This window comes from Neofelis nebulosa, chromosome 12 (genome assembly GCF_028018385.1).
Source record: "Neofelis nebulosa isolate mNeoNeb1 chromosome 12, mNeoNeb1.pri, whole genome shotgun sequence".
NCBI lineage: Eukaryota > Metazoa > Chordata > Mammalia > Carnivora > Felidae > Neofelis > Neofelis nebulosa.
Window position 1 is genome coordinate 50,699,405 of NC_080793.1, and position 22,910 is coordinate 50,722,314.

General features: G+C 40.8%; 1 protein-coding gene across 5 annotated transcripts in view; it reads left to right on the forward strand.

Moving 5' to 3' along the window:
- SLC24A2 (solute carrier family 24 member 2) overlaps positions 1 to 11,786 on the forward strand; it is a 244,042-nt gene extending 232,256 nt beyond the window's left edge. For 4 of the 5 annotated variants that reach the window (XM_058695237.1, XM_058695240.1, XM_058695238.1 and 1 more), the window contains 2 exons: positions 5,454 to 5,620; positions 9,799 to 11,786. In XM_058695237.1, the coding sequence (XP_058551220.1) occupies positions 5,454 to 5,620; positions 9,799 to 10,048 (417 nt within the window). In that variant the 3' untranslated portion in view covers positions 10,049 to 11,786. The remainder of the gene's footprint in view (positions 1 to 5,453; positions 5,621 to 9,798) is intronic. The other variant, XM_058695241.1, reaches the window with a different exon arrangement.
- The last annotated feature ends 11,124 nt before the right edge of the window (positions 11,787 to 22,910 follow it).

Here is a 22,910-nt window from a genome sequence, read left to right on the forward strand (position 1 = left end):
GTGCTAAAATAATTGGTTTTTGATATGCCAGAATAAATGAGCTTAGACCTTTACCTCACACCATACTCAAAAGTTAACTCAAAGTGGATCATCATTCTACGTGCAAGTGCCAAAACTATCAAATGTCTAGAAGAAAGCAGAAAATCTACATGACCATGGGTTAGACAAAGAGTTCTGTGATATAATGCCCAAACATCCATAAAAGAAAAATCTACTTAGTTAGACTTCATCAAAAGTAAAATTTATGCTTTTCAGAAAATACCACTTAAGTAATTAAAAGACAAACCCCAGACAGAGAGAAGATATTTACAAATTATATACATCTGATAAAGCACTTGTATCCAGGATGTATAAAAATCTCTTGAAGCTCCATAATAGAAAGGCAGGGGGCACCTGGCTGGCTCATTGGCAGAGCATACAACTCTTGATCTCAGGGTCATGAGTTCAAGCCCCACATTGGGCATGGAGCCTACTTAAAAAAAAAGAAAGAAAAGAAAGAAAGGCAAGCATCTACACGCATCGTCATGTTTAAGATGGTCAAAACATTTGAAAGATATTTCATCAAAGAAGATATGCAAATGGATAGTAAGCATAAGAAAACATGCTCGACATCATTATTCATTAGGGAAATGCAAATCAACACCACAAGGAGATGCCACTTCACTCTCACCTAGGGTAGACATAATCAAAGAGACAGATAATAACAAGTATTGGAGATGATGTATAGAAATTGGGACCCTTATATATTGATGGTAAGAATGTAAAATAATGCAGCCACTTTAGAAAACAGTTTGGCAGGCCACAAAATGTTACACATAGAGTCATCATATGATCCAGTGGTTTCACTCCCTCTGTACCCAAGAGAAATGAAAACATCTACACAAAAATCTATATACACGTTTACAACAGCATTATTCATAATTGCCAAAAAGTGGAAACGACCCAAATGTCCATCAACTGATGAATGAATACAAAAAATGTGGCCTATCCACACAATAGAACACTATTCCACAATAAAAAGGGATGAGGCATTAATACGTGCCACATGTGAATGAACCTCTAAAATATTATGCTAAATGAAAAACGATGGTCACAAAAGAGCACATGTTGTATAATTCCATTTATATGAAATGTATGAAAATATCATATGTTGCATAATTCCATTTATATGAAATAGGCAAATCTATAGAGACAGAAAGTAGTTAATGGTTGCCTAGGGTTGGGGAGGTTAGAGGGAAATGGGTACGCTAATGGGCATGGGGTTTCTTCCTGGGATGATGAAAAAGTTCTAATTTTAAATTATGGTGATAGCTATTCAAGTCTATAAATATACTAGGATATTGAATACACACTTTAAGTAGATGAGTTTTAAGTTATGTGAATTATATCTCAATAGAGTTACCTAGAAATAAACACAAGATACCACTTCACAATCATTAGGATGACTACAATTAAAAACACAGACATATGTTGATGAGGATGTGGAGAAATAGGACTTCCAACTCCCGCTATCAGCACAGAGCTTGCTTGGGATTCTCTCCCTCTCTCTACCCCTCCCCCATTCGCATCTGCACTCTCTCTCTCAAAATAAATAAATAAACTTAAAAAAAACTCACAGAACTATTCTTAAAGGGTGAGTTTTACTGAATGTAAAATTAGACTTTACTATATGTAAATTACACCTTAATTTAAAAAAAAAAAAAAAGAACATACAACATCATTGAAAAAAATCTGCTGGAAATATCAGCTAATATACCCACTATTATTCCTACAAGATATTTTATATTATTCCTACCCTGGTTATTTTATGATGTTTGACTTCAGATTATTCTTCCAGGATATTTCCAAAACATTGTTGATCCTCAAAGAAGTTCTACGTGGCCCAAAGTCATGATTTTCCCCATTCTTTGAAAGTCATTTGCCACCAAAACTGCATAGAAATCTTTGTAGAAGATGAGCCTCAGCCTCCAGATTTCCAGGCTAGAGGGACTCTTTGCCATTTATAACATGTAATGGCTTTTCATTCTGTAACTATTTTCATTCTTTAATGTACTGATAAAAGAGTGGATTTTATTCTCTCTTATTTTCTGGATATTTCATCTTTTTCTAACTTTTTAATGATTATCTTAATTCCATACTCTTGCTTCCTTTTCATTCTTGTAGAAAAATGCAAACACAATGCCTAGAATAGTATTACCAAAAGGGCCCAGAAATATAAAGTGCATAAAGAGAAACCTTACTTTCTAGTAATGAATGAGAAGTTTCTCTGTCTTTTCTCCTATAGAAATGCTTTTCTCTTTTAAGACATCCAGACATCCGATCAAAATAGCACATTCTGTTCTAAGAAGTTTGGCTCTAATTCTGCTGTTTGTACAGAATTTTTTGAGCTATAAAAGCCATAAAGATAACAAATACACCATTTAGTGCTCAACTATTTTGTTATCCACAGCCTTACCAACAATAAATGCTATTTAATATCTTTATTTAGCTACTGTTTGGCCAAAAATAAATGCCCCTTACATTAAATGCTTTATGCATATTTCCCCTTAGTTTTCATTACTTTTTATTCTTTTTGTATCATGAAATTAGTAAATGTCCTGAGTGATGAAAACGTGGTTAAAATCCATCCTGCATCTAATAGGAGAAGTTAATTCTAAGGGTCAATACGACCCTGTGTCTCATTTAGCCAATGTGATATTGGCTCCTGAAACCAAGATAAGGAACTACATCATGCCATGTTCAGAGCAGCACTGGATATGGATTCTGAGTGGCCCCGTCGTTTATTTCGATTGGAAAACAAAGGAATTCCCAAGAGACTGCTGATGTCCTTTCTAGCTCTAAACTCCTCTGATGATGCCAATTTGATCAGTGCTTTCCCATCTACACACCGCGCCTATCATCCTGCCTCTTGCTCATGGAAAACCAAAGTCAGTGAAATGTTCTTAAAACGTGCCTATGAAGACGCGTTGTCAGACAGCAAAAGTGTTTCTACAGCCATGCAGATTCATCAAGAGTGTGACGTACAATAAAAAGTCTTCATTATTCTCATGATTTCTCACATTATGGACTGATGCCTACTAAACCAGCTTCTGTCTGAAGAGCCCAGAGCCAGAGCCCAATGGCTGCAAGCTGATAAGTTGGAGAGGGAGAGGAGTAGTGCCTGAGTTATCATAGCTGATAGTTACTGAATATTTACTTGATACCTGACCCATGCCATTTGCTCTGTATGCGTCATCACATATAATCATCACAACGACTCTGAGGGTTGGATGTTATAATCCCATTCTACACATGAGAAAAACCGAGGCTCAGGAAAGTTGGCTACCACGTACTAGGAGCGGCAGGCTAGGATTTGCACCCATGTGTCCTTCTATCCATCCAAGCCATCACTCTTAACCACACTACCATACCACCCCTCTGCAGTTTCTGCATTTTTTCTGCCTGTGGAGTCATTCAAACTCCAAATATAAACGTTGCTTTAAAATAGCCACTGCTTTAGAACTCCCTCAGAGAATCACCCTGCTTATTGGGGGTGACAACCATTGACTCAGCATCTTCACAGTCTTTGAAAATGTTTCACTCAAGATCTAACTCAAAAAATAGGTCAGCAAGGAGAGTTTTGCTCAAATAGGGCACTCCTGTGTAGAACTTTTACTTAATTTTTTTCTAGGAGAATCAGCAGAAAACACGCTAGGGAAATCACCTAAGTACGTAGATGGATTTATTTATTCAGCAAAATTCAGTCTCTCAGGTATTGAGAGACTACTAAATACAGGCTATGTTCTGTGGATTAAGGAGACCGTAGTGATCAAAGTAGGAATTCTGCTTCTATGGAACCTCCTTTCTGATGGAGAGCAGTGAATCTTTGCTCTGTGAGGTCAGGATAAACTAGTTCAGCTAGCCAGGCTCTAGAGCAGGCGTGACCACCAAAACAAAAATAGCTCCCAACTATGCTTTTAAATTCATGGAAACTAAGCTATTACTTACAAATCACAAAAGGTATTTTGAAATGAGTATATCCTAGGGGCGCCTGGCTAGCTCAGTCAAAAGAGTATGCAACCCTTGATCTCGGGGTCATGAGTTCAAGCCCCATGTTGGATGTAGAGATTATTTGAATAAAACTTTTAAAAAAGAAAGAAAGGGTCACCTGGGTGGTTCAGTCAGTTAAACATCCAACTTCCGCTCAGGTCATGATCTCAAAGTTCATGGGTTTCAGCCCCACGTCACGCTCTGTGCTGACAGCCTGGAGCCTGCTTCAGATTCTGTGTCTCCCTCTCTCTCTGCCCCTCCCCTGCTCGTGCTCTGTCTTTTCCTCTGTCTCAAAAATAAATAATAAACATTAAAAAAAAATTTTAAAGAAATAAATGAATTTATTCTATTCCCTAAAAACCCTTATTCTTTCATGCTACTCTGGCCTTCTGCATTTTTTTCAAAAAATGATGAATGTCATAGAGTAGGCCATTGAAAACCAAACTGAAGGCACTATCTTAAAAGTTTTCAGAACTGCAGTTCACCAACTCCAGAAAATACATAGAGCTTTTAAAAGTCCCAGGAAGACAAAAAAATTTGCTCAAGAGGATGTAGGAGCCTCCATCTGGGACTAGACCAACTGTCCAAAATAGACTTCATCAGTGTTAAAAGGCAAAGACCAGAATAAAACATAATAACCATCCCCCATCGTTTTTCAGTAATGATGTACTATTTGCAAAGGGATTTTCCACAAATGATCACTTAGTCCTCCCAACCACTTTGTAAGGTAGGTACTGTCATCCCCGCTTTAAGCATAAGAAAGCAAGGATTGAAGACATTATACGATTGGTTAAGTTAATGATGGGTTAAATTCTTAACAAATGCCAGAGCCAGGTCTTGGACTTCTGATTCTGTAACTGATGGTTTCTCCACAGTTGCCTTCCTGATTTACAGTTGTGTGTTACCAAGCCCCAAAACACCCCAAATCAAGTTTCCCATGGAAGTAATAGTCTGAAAGTGTTCAAGAGTGGGTTACAGACACTAGGAGATGTCAAAGAAAAATGGGAACCCTGGATGTCAGTCCTTAACCTTCAGTTGTTAATCCAAAGGCAAATCGCTACAGGATTTGGTACCATTGTCAGCCCCTGGCCTCTGGAGCCAATGGCCAGTTGGCTTTTATAACTCTCTTCTGCCTCCCTTGCACAGAATTATTAGATACCATATAATGACTGCACTCAAGCCCTCTATAGCTCTTTCTTGAGATTATCTGTTTAACCCTGGTGTGAAAATTCCTGATCTCTTGGGTCTAAATATGATTAAAGTGTGAACTCCTCTATGGCAGTGATTGTGGCTTACTCTTTTTTATCATCTCATCACTCTGCACAGCATGGATAGGAATTCATCAGAAGGGAGTTGCACTGAAATGTGGGTTTGATGGTTTGGTGACTTCAGACACTCACATGTGTCCCTGCCATTACATTTAGGTTGGAGAGACAATTGGCATTAGTGAAGAGATTATGGGCCTGACCATCTTGGCTGCTGGAACCTCCATCCCTGATCTTATCACCAGTGTCATAGTGGCCCGGAAGGGGCTTGGGGACATGGCTGTGTCCAGCTCTGTTGGAAGCAACATTTTTGACATCACTGTAGGGTGAGTAGAGATAGTTTTATGAAGGTGCACACACCAGCTCAATTGCTGTCTTTGTCCTCTGAGAGGCTGTGGAGATAAAACCGGGATCTTTGAGCCCAAAACTAACCAATACCAGTAGAAAGTAATGGGAGTACCATTCAAGTTCGCTAACTCCATTTTCAATTTTCAGAGACCTTAATGAAGAATAAGTTATCCCTAGATAGGCAGAAACACACGCCAAGTACAAAGTGGATGTTGTAAGAAATACTTTAAGAATTTTGCTTATATAACGGCGTTGGCTACAAGTTATGAATATTCAGCATTCAGGTATGATGGAGATAGTTTTACTACATTTTTTCCCATATCCTAATTCTAATTAAAGTCCCCACCAGCCTCGGATGAGATTTGGATTATAAAACAGATTGGAACAAGCAAAAATATCCCATCTCCTTCTTTGGAAAATGCTGGCAGGTTTGGCGTTATCATTTATGTATGCTGCTGATAAAGATATTCTAAGTTTTTTGAAAGTCAGAAGATGAGATCTGTTCTTACGGTTAAGCAAATGGTAGTTCTCAATATGAATAATCTCTAAAGCGAATCAGATTGGGGTGGGATGCTCTTATCTCTGTCATGTCATTTAACTTGTCAGAAGTAAAAGTAGTCTGATGCATAACCCTGAATGAGAGAGAACCCCTGAGAAGGTAAGACATTGGGGTGTTTTCCTTCTGTTCCCAGAACTGGGCTCTTGACACTTGAATTTAGAAACTCACTAAAATGGATCTGCTGTTTCATTGAACGTCTTGAATATCGTTCTCTCTTGTACCTTTGCATTACCTGTGTTTTTCACTCAGTGTCTACTTTGTGCACCGTAAGTACATTTTTATCCACCTAAGCCAGACAATGATCCTGTGACATATGTATGATGATCCCCCATTTTTCAGGCCAGGCAGCTGAAAAGCACAGAGTTCACAAAGCTAGTAAGTGAGACAGCTGGGGTTTGGACAGAGTGTCTCTCAGCCACAACACTGTCTGCATTAAACCCTGCCCTGAGCTTCCCCTGTCTTAACCACCTTTGAATTCCAAAGGTGCCCTCTGCTGCCATTATTTCCTTCCTTTGCAGGCCCCTCTCACATGAGATTCGTCCCTGCTTGTCTGCCTGGAAAACTCCAACTTACCCTACCAATGTCAACTCAAATCTCAGCTTTCCTCATTCCCTTGGGCCTGACCAGGGGACTCCTGCTCCTGTGTACTCTCTGAACATCGTACTCTTATCATGGTCACGTTTATCAGTCTGCCCACTAGACTGTGAACTGGTCAAGAGCAACAGCTCCCCAAAGCCTAATACGATGCCTAATGCATGGTGGTGCCTTGACAGACGTTTGCAGACTGAATGAATGGATGTGTGACGAATGCCTTAAAAGGTGTATGTTTTAAAGGAAGGGCGTCTCTAGTAGAAAGTGTTTCTTAGTTCCGCTGCTTACACATTTAGACTAGTTTTCTTGATCAGTCTCTTCTAAGAAGGAAAATAAGATGTGCTATAGTAAGTACAAAGGGAGAAAATCTTACAAGTAGGGGAAAATTATAGGACGTTTTTGTCATGTTTTTGAAAAATAAGTAGTCTAGGGAATTGCAAGATGTCTTTGTTCACTGTTCTTAAATTGGATATATAGTAACAGGTTAGATGAAGGTTACAAGATACCACCTAACCCTACTACCCAGAAGCAACATTTAATTTTTGTATGTTCTCTTCCAAGTATTTCACAAAGTTTTCCAAGTCAATATTCAGTTTTGTCCTTTTGGAGGGCTTTTGTTTTTCTATTTCAAAGCCATTTATGCCTGGCACAAAGTAGGCATCTATTATTCAATTAGTAAATCAGCTATTTTTCTAGGTTCTTTTATAACCCTCATAAATAACATTTTATCACTTCACAATATTTCATCTTGTTGGTTTTCAGTTTAGCCATTATTTTTTTGTTTTTTCCAATTTTCTGCTATGATGGGTGTTTTCATGAAGACCTTTATGCAGAAAATATCTTTCAGCTATTTTTATTAGGATAAACTAATGAATTAAAGATTATGAGCATTTTAATGGCTGTTGATGTGTATTTTTTAAAAAGTCCTTTCTCAAGACTTTATACCAATTTATGAACTTGTTAGCAATATATTGAATATAAAAGGTATTTCATAGTCTTATTGGCATTTTCTCCATGCTTATAATATTAATATACACTCATGGTAAAGGACTGAGTAAATACATATAGAGCATAAATAAAAATCAATGATCATTCACCACCCTGCTTTAGTCCATATATAGTTTACATTGCTGAAAATGCATTGCCATTTTTATGTGCATCCTTCATTTTAACCGTAGAATCATATCATGAGTATTTGCCTACATCATTATAAGCGTATGATTTTTAATGGCTACATAACATTAACTTGGCTTAATAGTTCGCTATTTAACTAGTTTTTTGTTATTGGAGATTAAATTTTTCACTCCTCAAAACAACACTGAAATGATCATTCTTCTGCATGAAGTTATATCTGCCTTTCAAATATTTCTTATGCTTGATCCCTGGCGATAGAATCTATAGGTCAAAAGGCATGAACAAAATGTAATTTTTTACTACAAAGGGCTTCTACCTATTTGTAGTGCCATCAAGCACAACTTCACGGGAACTGGGTGTATATGTGTGCATGTCTCGCTTAATAAGAATACGATGGCTTTGGTCTTTTTCTTCCTAAGAGAATGCAGGGGTGGAAGAAGCGCTCCCCAGGACAAGTCCCTAGTGGGGGTTTTCATTTTTGAGCACTCCACCCAACACACACACCCCCACTCCCACTTTTCCTGACTTTCCATCACTGACGGGAGGATGCCAGGGCTGCCCCCTCCTGCCGAAAGCTGGAACTGCACCATGTTCCCTGAGCTGGCCTGTGGAGCCCCTCCCCTTCTGACATCTCCGTAAAGTGAGCACCTCCAAACCAGGCTGTAGTGGGCAAACCACCTGTACTGACTACTGTGGGGTGGTTGTATCGATCACTTCACCTTGGCCCAGGTTAACATATGTACCCAGATGGGGGCCTGCGTGCGCCAGGCCCTGGGTATTCAAAGTTACACAACTCGTGGGCTCTGCCTTCACATGCTCTCTCCAACTGAGGAGACCAGATGTGTAAACTCACTACCCCTTTCTTCTCATTATTTCTCTCAAGATATCTTCTTTTCCTTTGGAGAACGTTGTGTTTCACCTCTTCTTCCATATCCCTGAGGTCAGGCCAAAACTGAATCTCTCTTAGCTAAAGGCTAAGGTTCTGCAGCAGCCTCACCCAGCTGGGTGGCTGGGTCCTTGTTTCCCCAGCCAACGTTCCATCATTAGGCTCCATGGATAAAACTGCGTCTCACTCGGCCACCTGGAGAGACCCAGGCAACATGAGTCCCATGTTTTCGGCCATTTTTCTCTTGCTCAGAGTCCTAACTCACTCTCAGGGTTGCACCTGGCCATTAGCTTTTCTGATGTCTTCCAGAGTTGCCACTCTGGATAGAAAACAAAAGATGTTACCAGATTTTTAAAAGTCAAATGCCAAGGGAGAAAACAGCTTTTTAAAAATCACATCACAAATGTAAGAAACCGTCTTCCTCAAATATTTCAGGAAGACCACTTCTTAGTGAAACGGTTGTCCCATCTTTTCCAGAATAAACCTCAGACAGCTATATTGTATCATGTATCATTTTTCACTTGCGTTAGGTCAGTTGAGTCAGTGCTATTCTCTGTCTCCATTCCTAAAAATAATGTTGCCATTTTCACCACTGATGTCTATGCCTTTTCTCCACTTGTATTTTCCTTCTCCTGCCCTGTACAGATCTTCCAGTCCACCTTTTCCGGGGCTGAGAGCAATTTGAATCTAACTAGGAAAAAACACCCAATTATTTCAGATCACATCCAGAAATCACCCGCAGTGGTCACAGCTCCGAGCTTACTCAGCTATAGAACAAATTCCCTCTTCTCCCTAATTCAGTCAGGAAGTAGATACAGGTTTCTGAAGTTCACGTGACTTCCTTATGTGATTTCCTGGGCCAACCGCACACAAGGCATAGTGAACCCAAAAAGACACCCTTTTCAGATTATGGATTCCAGGAAGCTGATGCTGTGTCCTGTGCCTTCTTCAACGTGTCTGACTGCTACCCCCGTCTTTCCTCACAGGCTTCCACTGCCCTGGCTCCTATATACCATCATTCACAGGTTCCAACCAGTGGCTGTCAGCAGCAATGGCCTCTTCTGTGCCATTGTCCTCCTCTTCATCATGCTGCTCTTCGTCATCCTCTCCATTGCCCTCTGCAAATGGCGGATGAACAAAGTGCTGGGCTTCATCATGTTCGGCCTCTACTTTGTGTTCCTGGTGGTCAGCGTCCTCCTAGAAGACAGAATTCTTGTGTGCCCTGTCTCCATCTAGTAGGAAAAGCCATATCCTGAACCAACAGCGTGGATGGCCCCTCCCTGCCCTGGGTTCTAGGCTCCTTGACCTCTCCAGAAGAGGCAGCTGGCACACAGCCGTGGGCATTTCAGAGCGTCCCTCACTAGCGGATTTGAGGATGGATGGATTTACGCTGGGCCCACTCATTTCACGAGCTGCTGCCAACCTTGCCTACTGAAACAGCTCCACACAAGAACCGTCCATTTTGGGGCTTCTCTCCGATTCACCACTGACAGGTACTCCTCGCTGGTCGGAGGTACATTCATTGTAATGATGCAAACAATGACAGAGGCTCTCTCTATATACACATACAAAATATACAAATTATAAATAGATGCATATGAACATACCCCCGCCTGCTCCTGTATTATACCTCTCCTTTCATACCTATAGAGTCATACATACCTGTATACAAACACAAAGAAAGAAAAATTTTATATATATATATATATAAATTATATATATATATATATATATATAAAATCATCACATATATATATAAATACAAATGCATCTTTTCAGGGATAGCTCTAGTATATTTATAGCACCTATTTGAAGAGGGGCATCAACCTTCAGTCTGAGCTTTACCTCTTAAGTACAAGAGGTAAACTAATAGAATCATTGCTGTGACCTTCAGCCTACCTTGGACTTATTGGGATCCTGCCGGGCAACGTGGATGTTTTAGAGGAATATGTTGCAGGAGGGAGGGCTTGGTGGAGAGGGTCTGTAGGGACCCTGAGCTGAGACCTCCAAAACATTCCCACCAGCCAAACAGTGAAAACTATTTGCCCACCCCTGCTGGGCACGCTGACCAAAACCCATGGGGCCACTTGGGACAGACAGAGGTAAAACCCAGACTGGGTGGATATTGCTTTGGAGGCAGGGGAGAGGTTACCAGGGTTGGGGTTTTTTGGAGTTTTTTATATATATTGCCCCAGCATGCAAGTAGAAAATGTAACTGCAAACCAAATTAGTGCTCTCCTAGGACAACAAGACTATATAAACTGAACCTATACTGTTCTAATGCATGTCCCATTATCATCAAAAGGGGGGGGGACAGATTTAACTGTGATTGTCATTTAGGTGTATTTTGATGCTAAGGGCTCACATATCATCAAAATGCCTGCCAAGAGAGCCTGGGACAGGTGATAAGAAATATCATCCAGTAGAGGGGCTCAATGGAACTTGCCACCTAATGGGAATATAAGGGCATGGTTCTTTAAAGCATCTTCCAGTGAGGTTCACAAAGGGCTTCAGTGTCTAAATAAATTATTATTCCTGCAATAGAAATAAACAATCTGATCTATAGTGCTTGGGTCGAGGCAGCTTAGAGATGTTTGGAAAGGCATCTGTGCACCCCGTGCACTAAGGAAGGTTTCTGAGGCCTATGTTTAGTGGTGCCAGGATGAGGGGGTGGGTAGAGCCCAGGCAAAACCTGCGTTTCTCCCTCCATCGAGACCCTACATGGGACTCTTGCTGGCTTAGAGAGTCCACCGAAGACGTCTTCACGCTGGCCTCAAGCCAGTCACTCCAAGGTTTTGATCTCCTGATTTTGCCAGCATTCACGCGACATTTTCATTTCGTTCACTCCATGCACCCAAATTCTGTTTGATACCTTGTATGATTTCTCAGATCTGTGTCAATAGAAAATAAAACCGTCAGGGGGAAGAAAAGGCAAAGTGAAATCGATGAGAAAATATAGATTTTCATGCCTCCACATCATGCTTTCCTTATAATCAGTTGAAAAAGGAAGTAGAGGATGGCCCATTATTCTGTACCCACCTTCCATCTCAGCTGGGACACACTACACGCGACATGTGTTGTTGTCTCGGGTTTAACGTGTCCCTGATGCCTGCTATGATCCTGTCTTGAGCACATACCTCCTAACACAGGGAGACAGGATACAGAACTCACAACCCAATAGAGAGGAAGGGAGACCTAACAGCCCCAGATCAGGCTCACTATTCCTTCCACAGAACCCCAGCTCACTCCACAGAGCGTGGCAGTAACAGGCAGTGTCCCTCATGGCTCTTCGCCCCCAGCGAAAAGCACTTCTGAGTGGAGGCTCACGTGGGAAAAACAAGAAGTCAAGATGGCTGCCACGCAGGAGGCGAGACTTCGAGTCTCTCCAACTTTGCCAAGTCAGGTGTTCAGTTGTGTCAGAAAAACCTGCGTCTCCTTCATCAAGGGCAGGATGTTGTATTGAGGCAGGAATTTGTGCTATTTCCTTAGGGTGAAAGAGAATGGGTGAGTGAACTTCTTGTTCAAAACTGTGGTTGGTTTCCCTGTGCATTACTTGAAGGGGAGCAAACTGGGTCCTTGTGTGAGTTACGTTTTATTGGGTGGTCTGTTATTCAAAAGAAGGTTTGAGTAGGGGACTGTAACTCAACTGCACATAAACTATGTGAAACCAAAAAGGACAAGGGAGACCCACCGCGGCCCTGTTCTTGGGCCGGCACTTACTAATGTCCCCTGCCTCCTCACTCCCTCCCATTCATTCCCAGGCAGCCACAGAGCATTTTACTTGTTTGGGGCTCCATTCCAGGGGAGGTGTTGTGGTCATTGATGAGAAGTTGCACTTGAAAAGACCATGCTTCCCAGCCCATTCCCACCCCTGTGACATACACTGAGCACAATGTACGACAAGCAGTGTTCCCTGGCTGGCTGGTGTGCAGGCACCCTTCCCCTGCCACTGCCTGACCCAAGCATGTGTCTGTGGGGTGATGTGTTGGGCCGGGACAAATCCAGAGAGCAGTGTATAGAATGCAACAGTGAATCTTTAAAAACAATCAAACCACTAACATAATTATGAGAAAGAACTTTCCTGAGCAGGTCACCTCCAACACTTCCCCTGCATGTCTATGCATATACTTATATAAATACGTCTTTATGCCACGTCTATACATACACAGTCACGTCGTCATTTACATCATCAGCCTCTGACCCAGTCACCTTCGGGATTCAAAAGCAGGGCACATCAAGTTTGTCATAGTGAAGGAAAAGGAAAGTCACGCACACCAACACCCAAAGGGAACATTTCTTCCTGATCTTGTAAGACTTGTTCTGTGCACGTGTACATGCGAACCTACACATACGCTCCCTTCCCATATATTTTCCCACCTCAAGAGTATACAGTTACATACAGCCTATGGAAATGGCCAGCCATACATACCCCTCATGCTGATGTAGAGGCAAAGAATACACAACAGAAAAACTTAGACCCTAGATTTTCTTTACTTTCTTGTAGCAAGGTATATAAAGTAATATCAAAAATTCCAAAGCCAACTTCTTACTTCTCAATCCAAAATATACAAGCTGGGGGGCCTGGGGGGCTCAGTCAGTTAAGCATCTGACTCTTGATTTCTGCTCAGGACATGATCTCATGGTTTTGGGGATCAAGCCCCATGTTGTGCTCAGCACTGACAGCCCAGAGCCTGCTTGGGATTCTCTCTTTCTCCCTCTCTCTCTAACCCTCCCTCACTCACACACATGCACTCGCATGCACGCTCTCTCAAAAATAAACATTTAAAAACAAATAAACAAGCTGTACCAAAATGGTTCCATTTAGCCACAGCAAACCAAGCAGGTATTGTTTGCTGTCACCTCCCCTGTCGCTGTTGGCAGCACCTGCACAGGAGAGCAACCTGGCTCAAACTGAGAATGCCCAGATAGAACCTTCTAAAGTGCATCTGGAAATGCCCGTGCTAAATCCAGCTGCCCTCTGATCGTGACTAACTCCTGAAGAATTGAAGCTGGAGATTAGATGGTGTTTATGCAGTGCTCCAGGACCGAAGCTAAGCCCAGCGGTGACAGATCGGGAAGACACAGTCCATGTGCACAGTCTAAGGGGTAGGGCTGTTTATCAATTTAGCAGATGCAGCAGCCTATGCTAGAGCTTTGCCCAGAAGATTATAAAAAGAGTCAGGGACTGATTCATATTCAGGGAAAATGCTTTGTAAGGCTTCTAACAGGTGTCACCTGACAGGGGCCATTATAATTTATTTTCTAGGAAAGACATGAATCAGGTGGTTTGGAGGCCTTTCAGCAAAACACAGCTGCCTCACTGATGAGACATTTGATAACATTAATGTACATCCATTCCTGGGCAGGGAGAGGGTTGGCAAACTCCCCACCAAAGCTCACAGCTCTTTCACTCCTCTGCAGCAGGGAGATGGGAGATGAGCTGTAAGGGAAGCCCCCCCTCCCACACCACCTTAACCGAGAGCTGGCCAAGGAAATGACAACAGATAGAGAGCTGCTGGCCAGAGAGGCAGTTGGAGAGATGGGACTTGCGTTAAATGCTCAGCTGAAATTCCTGGGTTGGAACACGCAACGAGTCTGATGACCCATCTGAATGCAAGCATTTCAGGAAACTTCGGGATGCTTTCTTCCCTACACCTACCAACACACACACATGCGCACGCACATGCACGCACAAGATTATGAGGATGCACCGGGGCAGGTTGCTACTCCAGTAATTCAGTGGCCATAAGTGGCAGCTCTATTCCAGAAGAAATAAAGGGTAACTGTCCTCAGGGTGATTTCTGGGGGAAATCAGCTATCTCCTGAAGGCTGGATACAGAAGCTAATGCTCATTCTTGCTAAGCCAGATCTAACGTAACCACCTGGCTTAATATTGTTAAAAGACACGTCCTCAATTCCTGAACCTCCCTCAGCAATATTGTCTTTAATTAGTAAGAAAGAGCTTGCCATTAAAAGAGAATCAGTGTGAAAATGAAGCATAAGGAAAAGGAAGAAAGGAAAAATTAATTTACTATGATTCCCAAGAGAAGAGTGTCACATTGATATATGTCCCAATGTAATTTAAAATAATTACAGGGGTTCCTGGGTGGCTCAGTCAGTTAAGCATCCAACTTTGGCTCAGGTCATGATCTCACATTTGTGAGTTCGAATCCCATATCGGACTCTGTGCTAATGGCACACAGCCTGCCTGGGATTCTCTCTCTCCCTCTGTGTCTGCCTCTACCCCACTTGCTCTCTCTCAAAATAAGTAAAAATAAACTTTAAATAAAAATAAAATCATAAATTTCAGGCTTTTTCCAGCCAATTACAAGAATCTGCATAGAGTCCCAGATAAAAATATTTTCTCTTCTCAAGAAGGCTTTGGTAATGTGCCCCTGCTCCACTGTCTATTTAAGCTTAGTTCCTTGCCTCTATCTCTTTGGGTCTCTTTTTTAATTTCACAGCTCCATATTCTTTGAACTATGTAGCAAACAAGAAAAGCAATAAAGACACCCTCACCACCAGCTAAACTCTATTACTTATCATTACAACACCACAGTGTTTGTTGCAACAGGGCTTTGAAACTGCATAGGCTGTGATCACAAGCAGAATTTAGGCATCTGTACAAATCAAAGGTGCATTCATACCTGGTATGGAAGTAAGACATCTTTCCACCCAGGCACCGCCCTCCAAACACTGTGCTGCCATTTTACATGCCTTCCTCACCTAGAGGGGATCAGCCTTGCTCAGAATCACCTGAACTCCACAGTGGTCTTTCATCTGATGAGTGAAGGTTTTCTCTAGAAAAAAAAAGAAAGAAAAGAAAGAGCTAGAAACAAGTGAACCCTCAAGTCAGCCAGGTTTTTAGAGACAAAAATGAGCCTATAATTAGAGACAACGATGTTCAAATTAGTGTACAAGGGAGACTGTGCGGAACCACCAAATTAAGCCAAAGAACTTTCACGAAATGATTGGTTGACAGACTGGAAAACCTTAAAGAATTTTTTTAAAACACATAAATACCTAAGTCTGAAAGAGTTCCGTGGAATACACATTGAGTTTGCCAAAGATTTAATTCTGTTAAGAGAGTTTGTCCAACCTATCACCCTAGCTAAAAGGACAGTTCTTTCATAGGAGAGGGGTCCTAGCATCAAAGTTTCTGGTGGAAACAGGTTTCATCAACTGTTAACATTAACAACCAGCAGGTTAAGTCATCAACTGGTTAGGCTAGGGTTAACCTGTGTCTTTTCTTTGGGGCAGAAAGGAACTGCATCTGGGCATTCTTCACTGTGTACCCCTGACATAGTTGGGAGTCTCCACTATGTGACCCTTGATCTGTTTTCATCGAAAGTATTTTTAGAGTTTTCTGTCAGAGTCCTAATTTCCTAACCCTCTTACACTTCTTCTCTACGAAGCCTTTGTAAATGCTTTATTTTGCTCCTAAATTATAGAACCTATGACTAATCATGACACAAGTAGGTCTGAACAGGGCTGAATTACAGCCTCAAACCTAATGCTTCACTCCCTTTTTGTGGACCCTCTGTTACTCTTACTTTGAGAAAGTCATATTTCATTGCTAATTCACATTGATCTCATGTTCCCTATCACTTCTGTATCTTTTCTCCAAGACATTTAGATGAAGCCAGTGCGTTTCTCAGCCTGCCCCAATGCATTTGAATAGCCATCATTCCTACTGCGACCCGCTCTCCACTTGGCCTGGTTGAGTCTATGTCTGTTTGTTCCTAACACAACTTCCGGTTTTCAAGTCCAGGTTCGACCCAGCACTCCCTCCCCTTACCACCGAGCTCCCCAGTTTGCTTGCGCTTGGCACAACTCTAAGGACCGTTTTCTCCATCTCCTCATAAATGTGAATATCCAAAAATGCTGGACCCCTGCCCCCAAACAGTTTGTGTTGTGTAATTGATGACTGCTTGGTGGGTGGGGGGGAATCCCTCCTGATTGCTACTAAAATGTGAACAGAATTCACAGCCATAAGAGAGTAGAGTCACAGAAATACCTTAAGAGCACCAGTAGGCCTTGATACCACAGGCACTAGCAGGCATTTGTCCAGTGTCCAGAAAAGCGTGAACACTGGGTGCGGCATTATCATGAGGCCTGGTGAGGTCACACTCGTGAGCCTCACCTTTAAAGTCATAATTCCACACTCACAAAGAACTCAGAGTGGGGGGAGACACCACTGGAGATCATTCAGAATCTCTACCTGCATCGATTTACCAAAAGGAATTCACATTTTCACTCAAATAGGAAACAGGAGAAATGGTTGGACCTCCTCTGATCACCCAGTACTGCAGTGCATTTCCTTCCTTGTGTGCGAGGTTGGATCAGAATTGTGTGGTTGTTGGTTGGATCCCGGCCCAGGAAAAGGGCTACAGTTCACCAAAAGATGGGCAGTTGCTTCTCCATTCTCACACACAGGGTTGGGTTGCGTTTTCCTTTATAATGGATCCGTAAGTATCTAAGGCCTTGGGACTGACAGTTCTCTAAAACACTCAACACACTAACCGAAAGGGAATACTAATTTTTAAAATCATGTCACATGCACATACACAGGAATGAGTTAAGCCTGAATCCCTGAATTGAATAATTTTAAGGATAAAATGACATGCATGAATTAAGGATAGATAATTCCTTGCCATTTAAATAAACGAATCTCCAACTCTTCTCATCAGGATAAAACTGAAGGACGATGGATGCCTTTTGGGTTTTTAATTTTTTAATATTGCACTTTATAGTACTTCATAAGAGACAACTGTCTTAATTAAAGCCATAAAATACCAATAATACATATATTCAGGGCTTCTGAATATAGTCAATCAATAAGCAGTCATGAGTCATTCCTGTTTTGTATCGTTTGTTGTAAATTGGAGTTTATCTGTTCTATTTTTTATTGCATACAGTTATTGCTCTAGACAATCCTAATCTGATAAATTTTAGGTGTGTACTTTAACGAAACTTTGCAAACAAAAGAAATTATTCATTTCACAACAGCATTCTTCATCTTGGAAGTAGCTTGTTACAGTTTCTTTAAATAGCAAGTTCTGAGACTATATTGAAAGTGTTTCTCTTTTTAAATTATAGATTTATTATTTTTCAGGAATCCATTTGTTACGTAAAGCAAGGTTCACCCACATGAAGAGTGAAATGGATAATTAGCAAATATATACCTGGGAAATTTAAAGTTTGTTTGAGTTTTTGTATAAATATAGGATGGACCTAAGAAGTTCCCTTATAAAAATGGCTAATATAGATACACAACTTGTCAATAATTTATTATGCCTAAGTTATCAACCTTCCTTGGGAGGACATATAAAATAACAGACTTCACCACGCATTCCCATTCCTCTAAAATACACAAGTTTTGAGCAGTATGGTAGACCACTTACCTATGTACCCAAAAGTCCCCACAACTAAAAACTAATATTTCACTTGATCACAACTTTCCATGTAATTTGAGTGAAAGCTAAAAGAATGACTTAAAAAGCACTCAGTGGCCAAGAAATAACTCACCCTGAGTAACCTAAGTTGTCAATATAGAGTAAATGTGTCCACTAAATTGAACTACCCCATCAAGTTAATGCTTAAATGACCATCTGCCCTAAGATCAAGTATCTAGCCCTGGAGCCAATGATGTTCTTGTCAGGAACTGTTTTGTGGTCGGAAGAGTTTCTTCAAAGGGCAGATACTCCAACCAGAAGAGAGAGGCTCTGTTGACATATAGCCTTGTTGAACCCTGCACACAAAGTCCATATTTGTGCCCTGCGTCTAGCCCAGGTTTCTCGGGTTTGAAAAAACTCCAGCAGCAAGAGCCTCTGTCTCCTAGCAATCTGCAGTCTCAAAGAACGAGAAGAAATTAAGAGTAGCAAAAGCTACCTTTCTGGATTAGTGAAGTTGCTGCCTGCACTGAAGGAAAGATCAAGTATACTTTTGTTCTTTGCACAGTGGTAAAACAGAGGAAATGTGGTCGATGCTGACCCCAACATCTTCCCTAGAACACATAAACTGTTTTTTGGACAGGTTACATTAAAAGTACCGGAATGCCATTTTTGTAAAGGATCTTTTTAGGGATAGATGTCATCTCCTGCTTCCTTTGTTTGCCTCCGTTTTAAAGAAGCGTTTTATCCCCTGTCTTTTATCCCCAACAAGAAACCCACTGTTGTACTTCCAAATTATTTTCGGCACTTTCTGTGTGTTTTGTTTATTATGCGCAATTTTCGCTGGATGACGAGATATATGGAGATTTTGCGTCAGTGTATTCTCTGTGGATATGTCTGTACATAGACGGAAAGCTATATTTATTTGTACATAGGCTGTTTGGAGCAATGTGTTTCTGTCACATGAACTTCACTTGATAAAGGGTGTTTCTTCTCTGTGTTCATGTTACACTTCCCACATCTTCGTGCTTCTACTACTGGTGATCAACTCCTAGGGTATCACTTTATGTAAGTAAGTCTCCTCGGTGTGGAAAAATAATAGTAATAAAATTATTGACTCAAGCAAAAGTGTCGTTTTTGGAATAATCCTTACGTTTGGCTAATCAGGACCCTAGGGTCTCAAGAAACAGATACATAGCCATAGAAGTTTCATTGCAGGGGTTCAAAGGAACAAAAGGCAAGCGGAACCTACCGTTCATTATAACTACCGCTTACTGAAAGCTTACAGGTGTCATTTGAGCTTTCAAATATCTGACCGAACCTTGTACACTGAAAAGACTATTCTAACAATTGGATTTTTATTAATCCAACATATTGAAATTGTAAATTTAAAAGCCTAGTGTTCTCTAAGTCTTTAAGTTCAATTTGGAAGCATGTTATAAATCTAATATTTTATATAAAAATAAGAATTCACACTGTTTTGATTATACTCCATTAACTGATAAGTTTAAAAGAGTAAATGTTAAAGAGTTGACCTCACCTATGAATTAAATTCCCTCAGGCATTTTTAAAATGTTATACATTTAACATACCGAATTTTCTCAAATACTCCAAAAGCCTGACAGACTTACAAACCTAAGAAACAAAGCCTTACTATGCACTTCAGCAACTGTTATTAATCTAATATATCAAACAAATGAAATATTATAAACCAGGTTTTCTTATACATTTAAATACTATTCACAAACAGTAAAAATCTATACCTTTAATATCATAAGTCTAATATAAATTAGATATAAATCCGATTATCTGATATGCCAGGTTTATTTAAAACATCTTAAAACACAAATACATACAAAATATCCCAATGATTAGGGGCGCCTGGGTGTCTGAGTTGGTTAAGCAGCCAGCTCTTGATTTCGGCTCAGGTCACGATCTTGGGGTTCATGACATTGAGCCCCAAGTTGGCTCTGCACTGACAGTGGAGAGCCTGCTTGGGATTCTCTCTCTCCCTCTCTTTTTGCCCCTCCCTGGCTTGCACATGTGCTCACTCTCTCACTCTCTCTCTCTCAAAATAAATAAACATTAAAAAAATTTAAAAATCTATATAAATACCAATGCTTATAAAACTCATTCCTAAACCACACCAAAATATTACTGCTCTCAATTTGATTTACTTTATTGTCTCTGTATTTTAATGTCACCTTCCCAGGCTTTAAAAAGTCACCCAGCGAATAAGCAGAACTACCATCTCTGGCAAGATAAGGTGACTGAGCCTGGATCACAATAGCATTATTTATCATTTAGAGAGTGGACCTCGGAACATGATACATGATCCCTACATACTAGATGGTTCTTCTGGAGCCAGTGGTAATCATGTAGCACTCAGACTTTGAGTCAAATTCTGTTTCATGTCCATGGAGAGCCCGTTCCTCACCAAGCCCAAGACTTTCGGCTGGAGTTTAACTTTGCAATCCAAAGAACATCATTACCATTACTTTTTTTTATTTTTTTAAAGATATTTATTTATTTATTTATTTATTCGGGGAGGGAGAGAGAGAGAGCATGAGTCAGGGAACAGCAGACAGAGAGGGAGAGAGAGAGAGAATCCCAAGCAGGCTCTGCATCTCTGTATCCTCGTTTTAATAAGTGACCTTTGTAGCCCCACCTGAGTTACAGCCAGTTTTTCTATACCTTTGGATTATATTGGATTTCTATACCTTGGATTATATTCAACTATTCTATTGCTTAATTGGATTCTGCATTCTGTTCATAACTTTCTTGTCTATTCTGACATCAAATCCAAACATTTTGTTAACAATGGATGTGTCTGCACTAATGCTAAATGCTTTGTATACAACATTCCATTTAATCCTCCTAACAACTCATTGGGTTGGGTTCCACTATTATTCCCATTTTACAGATAGAAGTATGAGGCCCAAAATAGTTAATAACATGTCCAAGTTCATACAGTGGGTGTCAGAATATTAAAATGAATCTGAATCCTTCTATTACCCAAATTTGTGCTCTCAAGCATTGCTTCTTATGTTTTTACATTAGCTACACCATTACACCAAATCCCAGGATTTACAATTACGGACCACACAAGTCATTAGGGTGAAAACACCAATGTCAATCAAGTATTGGGCCTCTTGTGGCATTCCTCAACTTAAATATCTCCATAAAAAGTACATGCACACCAGCTGCATTTACGGACTGACTTTGGTATCTCCATCATGGGATTTCTCAACCTCGGCACCATGGACCCATGGGAAGGAAAATTATTTGTTGGTGGGTGCTGTCCTGTGGATGATAGGATGTGTTAGCAGTATCCCTGGCTTTTACCCATTAGGTACAAGTTTCAAGGAACAACAACAAAAATGTCTCCAGACATTGACAAATGTACCCTGGGGGTAGGGAGGGGATGGGGCAAAATCGCCCCTGATTGAGAACCATTACAGTTCTGTCATGTAGAATTTCGTCCACTACCTCAAGGTGGCTTCACTTCAGCCAATGATTGCGTTTTCAGCGCTCAATCTCTCTATCTCTCTCCCTCTCTTTCTCTTTGTGTCTGTCTGTCTGTCTCACACGCGCACACACACACACACACACACACACACCCTACCATCCATTTGGCATCATTTTTCAAATGGTTTCTGTGTGAACAGAGATGACTAACGCTAAACTTTGGGACTCCTCCTTCAGCCCATTTTCACATGGATGGGCAGTTTACCAAATACAGTCTGGGTCTAAGTTGTCTGCCTCTCTTGAGTCTCTGGGTCCCTGGGCAAAGCTTGGCCATTCTCTGGAGGAATTTCTGCAAGCCACAACCACGGAATAGCACATGCCCAAAATCATGCCCTGAGGTGACCTCTGTAATAAACGTCCATTGCATTGTCCTGATGGTTGGGTCTCTCCTCCAAGGAGGAGTGAAAGGCCTTTTTCTCTGTCAGTGAGGCTGATGGGCTGACGGCAAACATTCAGCTCTAAGGAAAGCATGAAATCCACTCTTCCTCTCATCTTCCTTCCAGAATGAATCCCACTTCTCAGAGATGAGGATTTAGGAACAGCTTTATATTTAGGAAAATGGCACAAGACATTTTAACACTGCGTCCGACGCAGTGATGTTTACTGCCCCTGGTGGTATTTTTGATCTACGTTTGAGAATATAAATATTTTCATCAGAATGACATTAATGCTAATTTCTGCAAGGCTGATTTCAGGCAGCTTTCATTAGGTTGATTAAAATCCTTGATCACTTGTCTATAGAGAACAGTTTCTGTCTGTATTTTATTGAAATTTTCATAGAAACATTGCTTTCGTTATCAATTTTAAAATAGGAACTCAACTCACCAGCAAAGTTTAGTTTTGAATCCACATGAAAATTACTACCCACTCTAGTTGCTATTGGGAATTGTTAAAAAGAAAACCATAAACCCAAAATAGCACCACTTAAGTTATGGCCCTAAATCATTAGACCAAGACTTAATACCTTAACCTAACTGCAGTTTCAACCCCTCAAGAATGTAATCTTTAACTAGTCACCATGAAATTTCCTGGCCAATACTAGGGAATTTACTAATACACCCCTTCCACCACCCTTAGGAGGGCCACCTTGCTGAAACAATGTGTTCCTTGCTGATAAATTCCTTTTTTTTTTAAATGCCATCCCTCTGCTTTTAAAAACCTTTCTCTTGTTCAGCTCA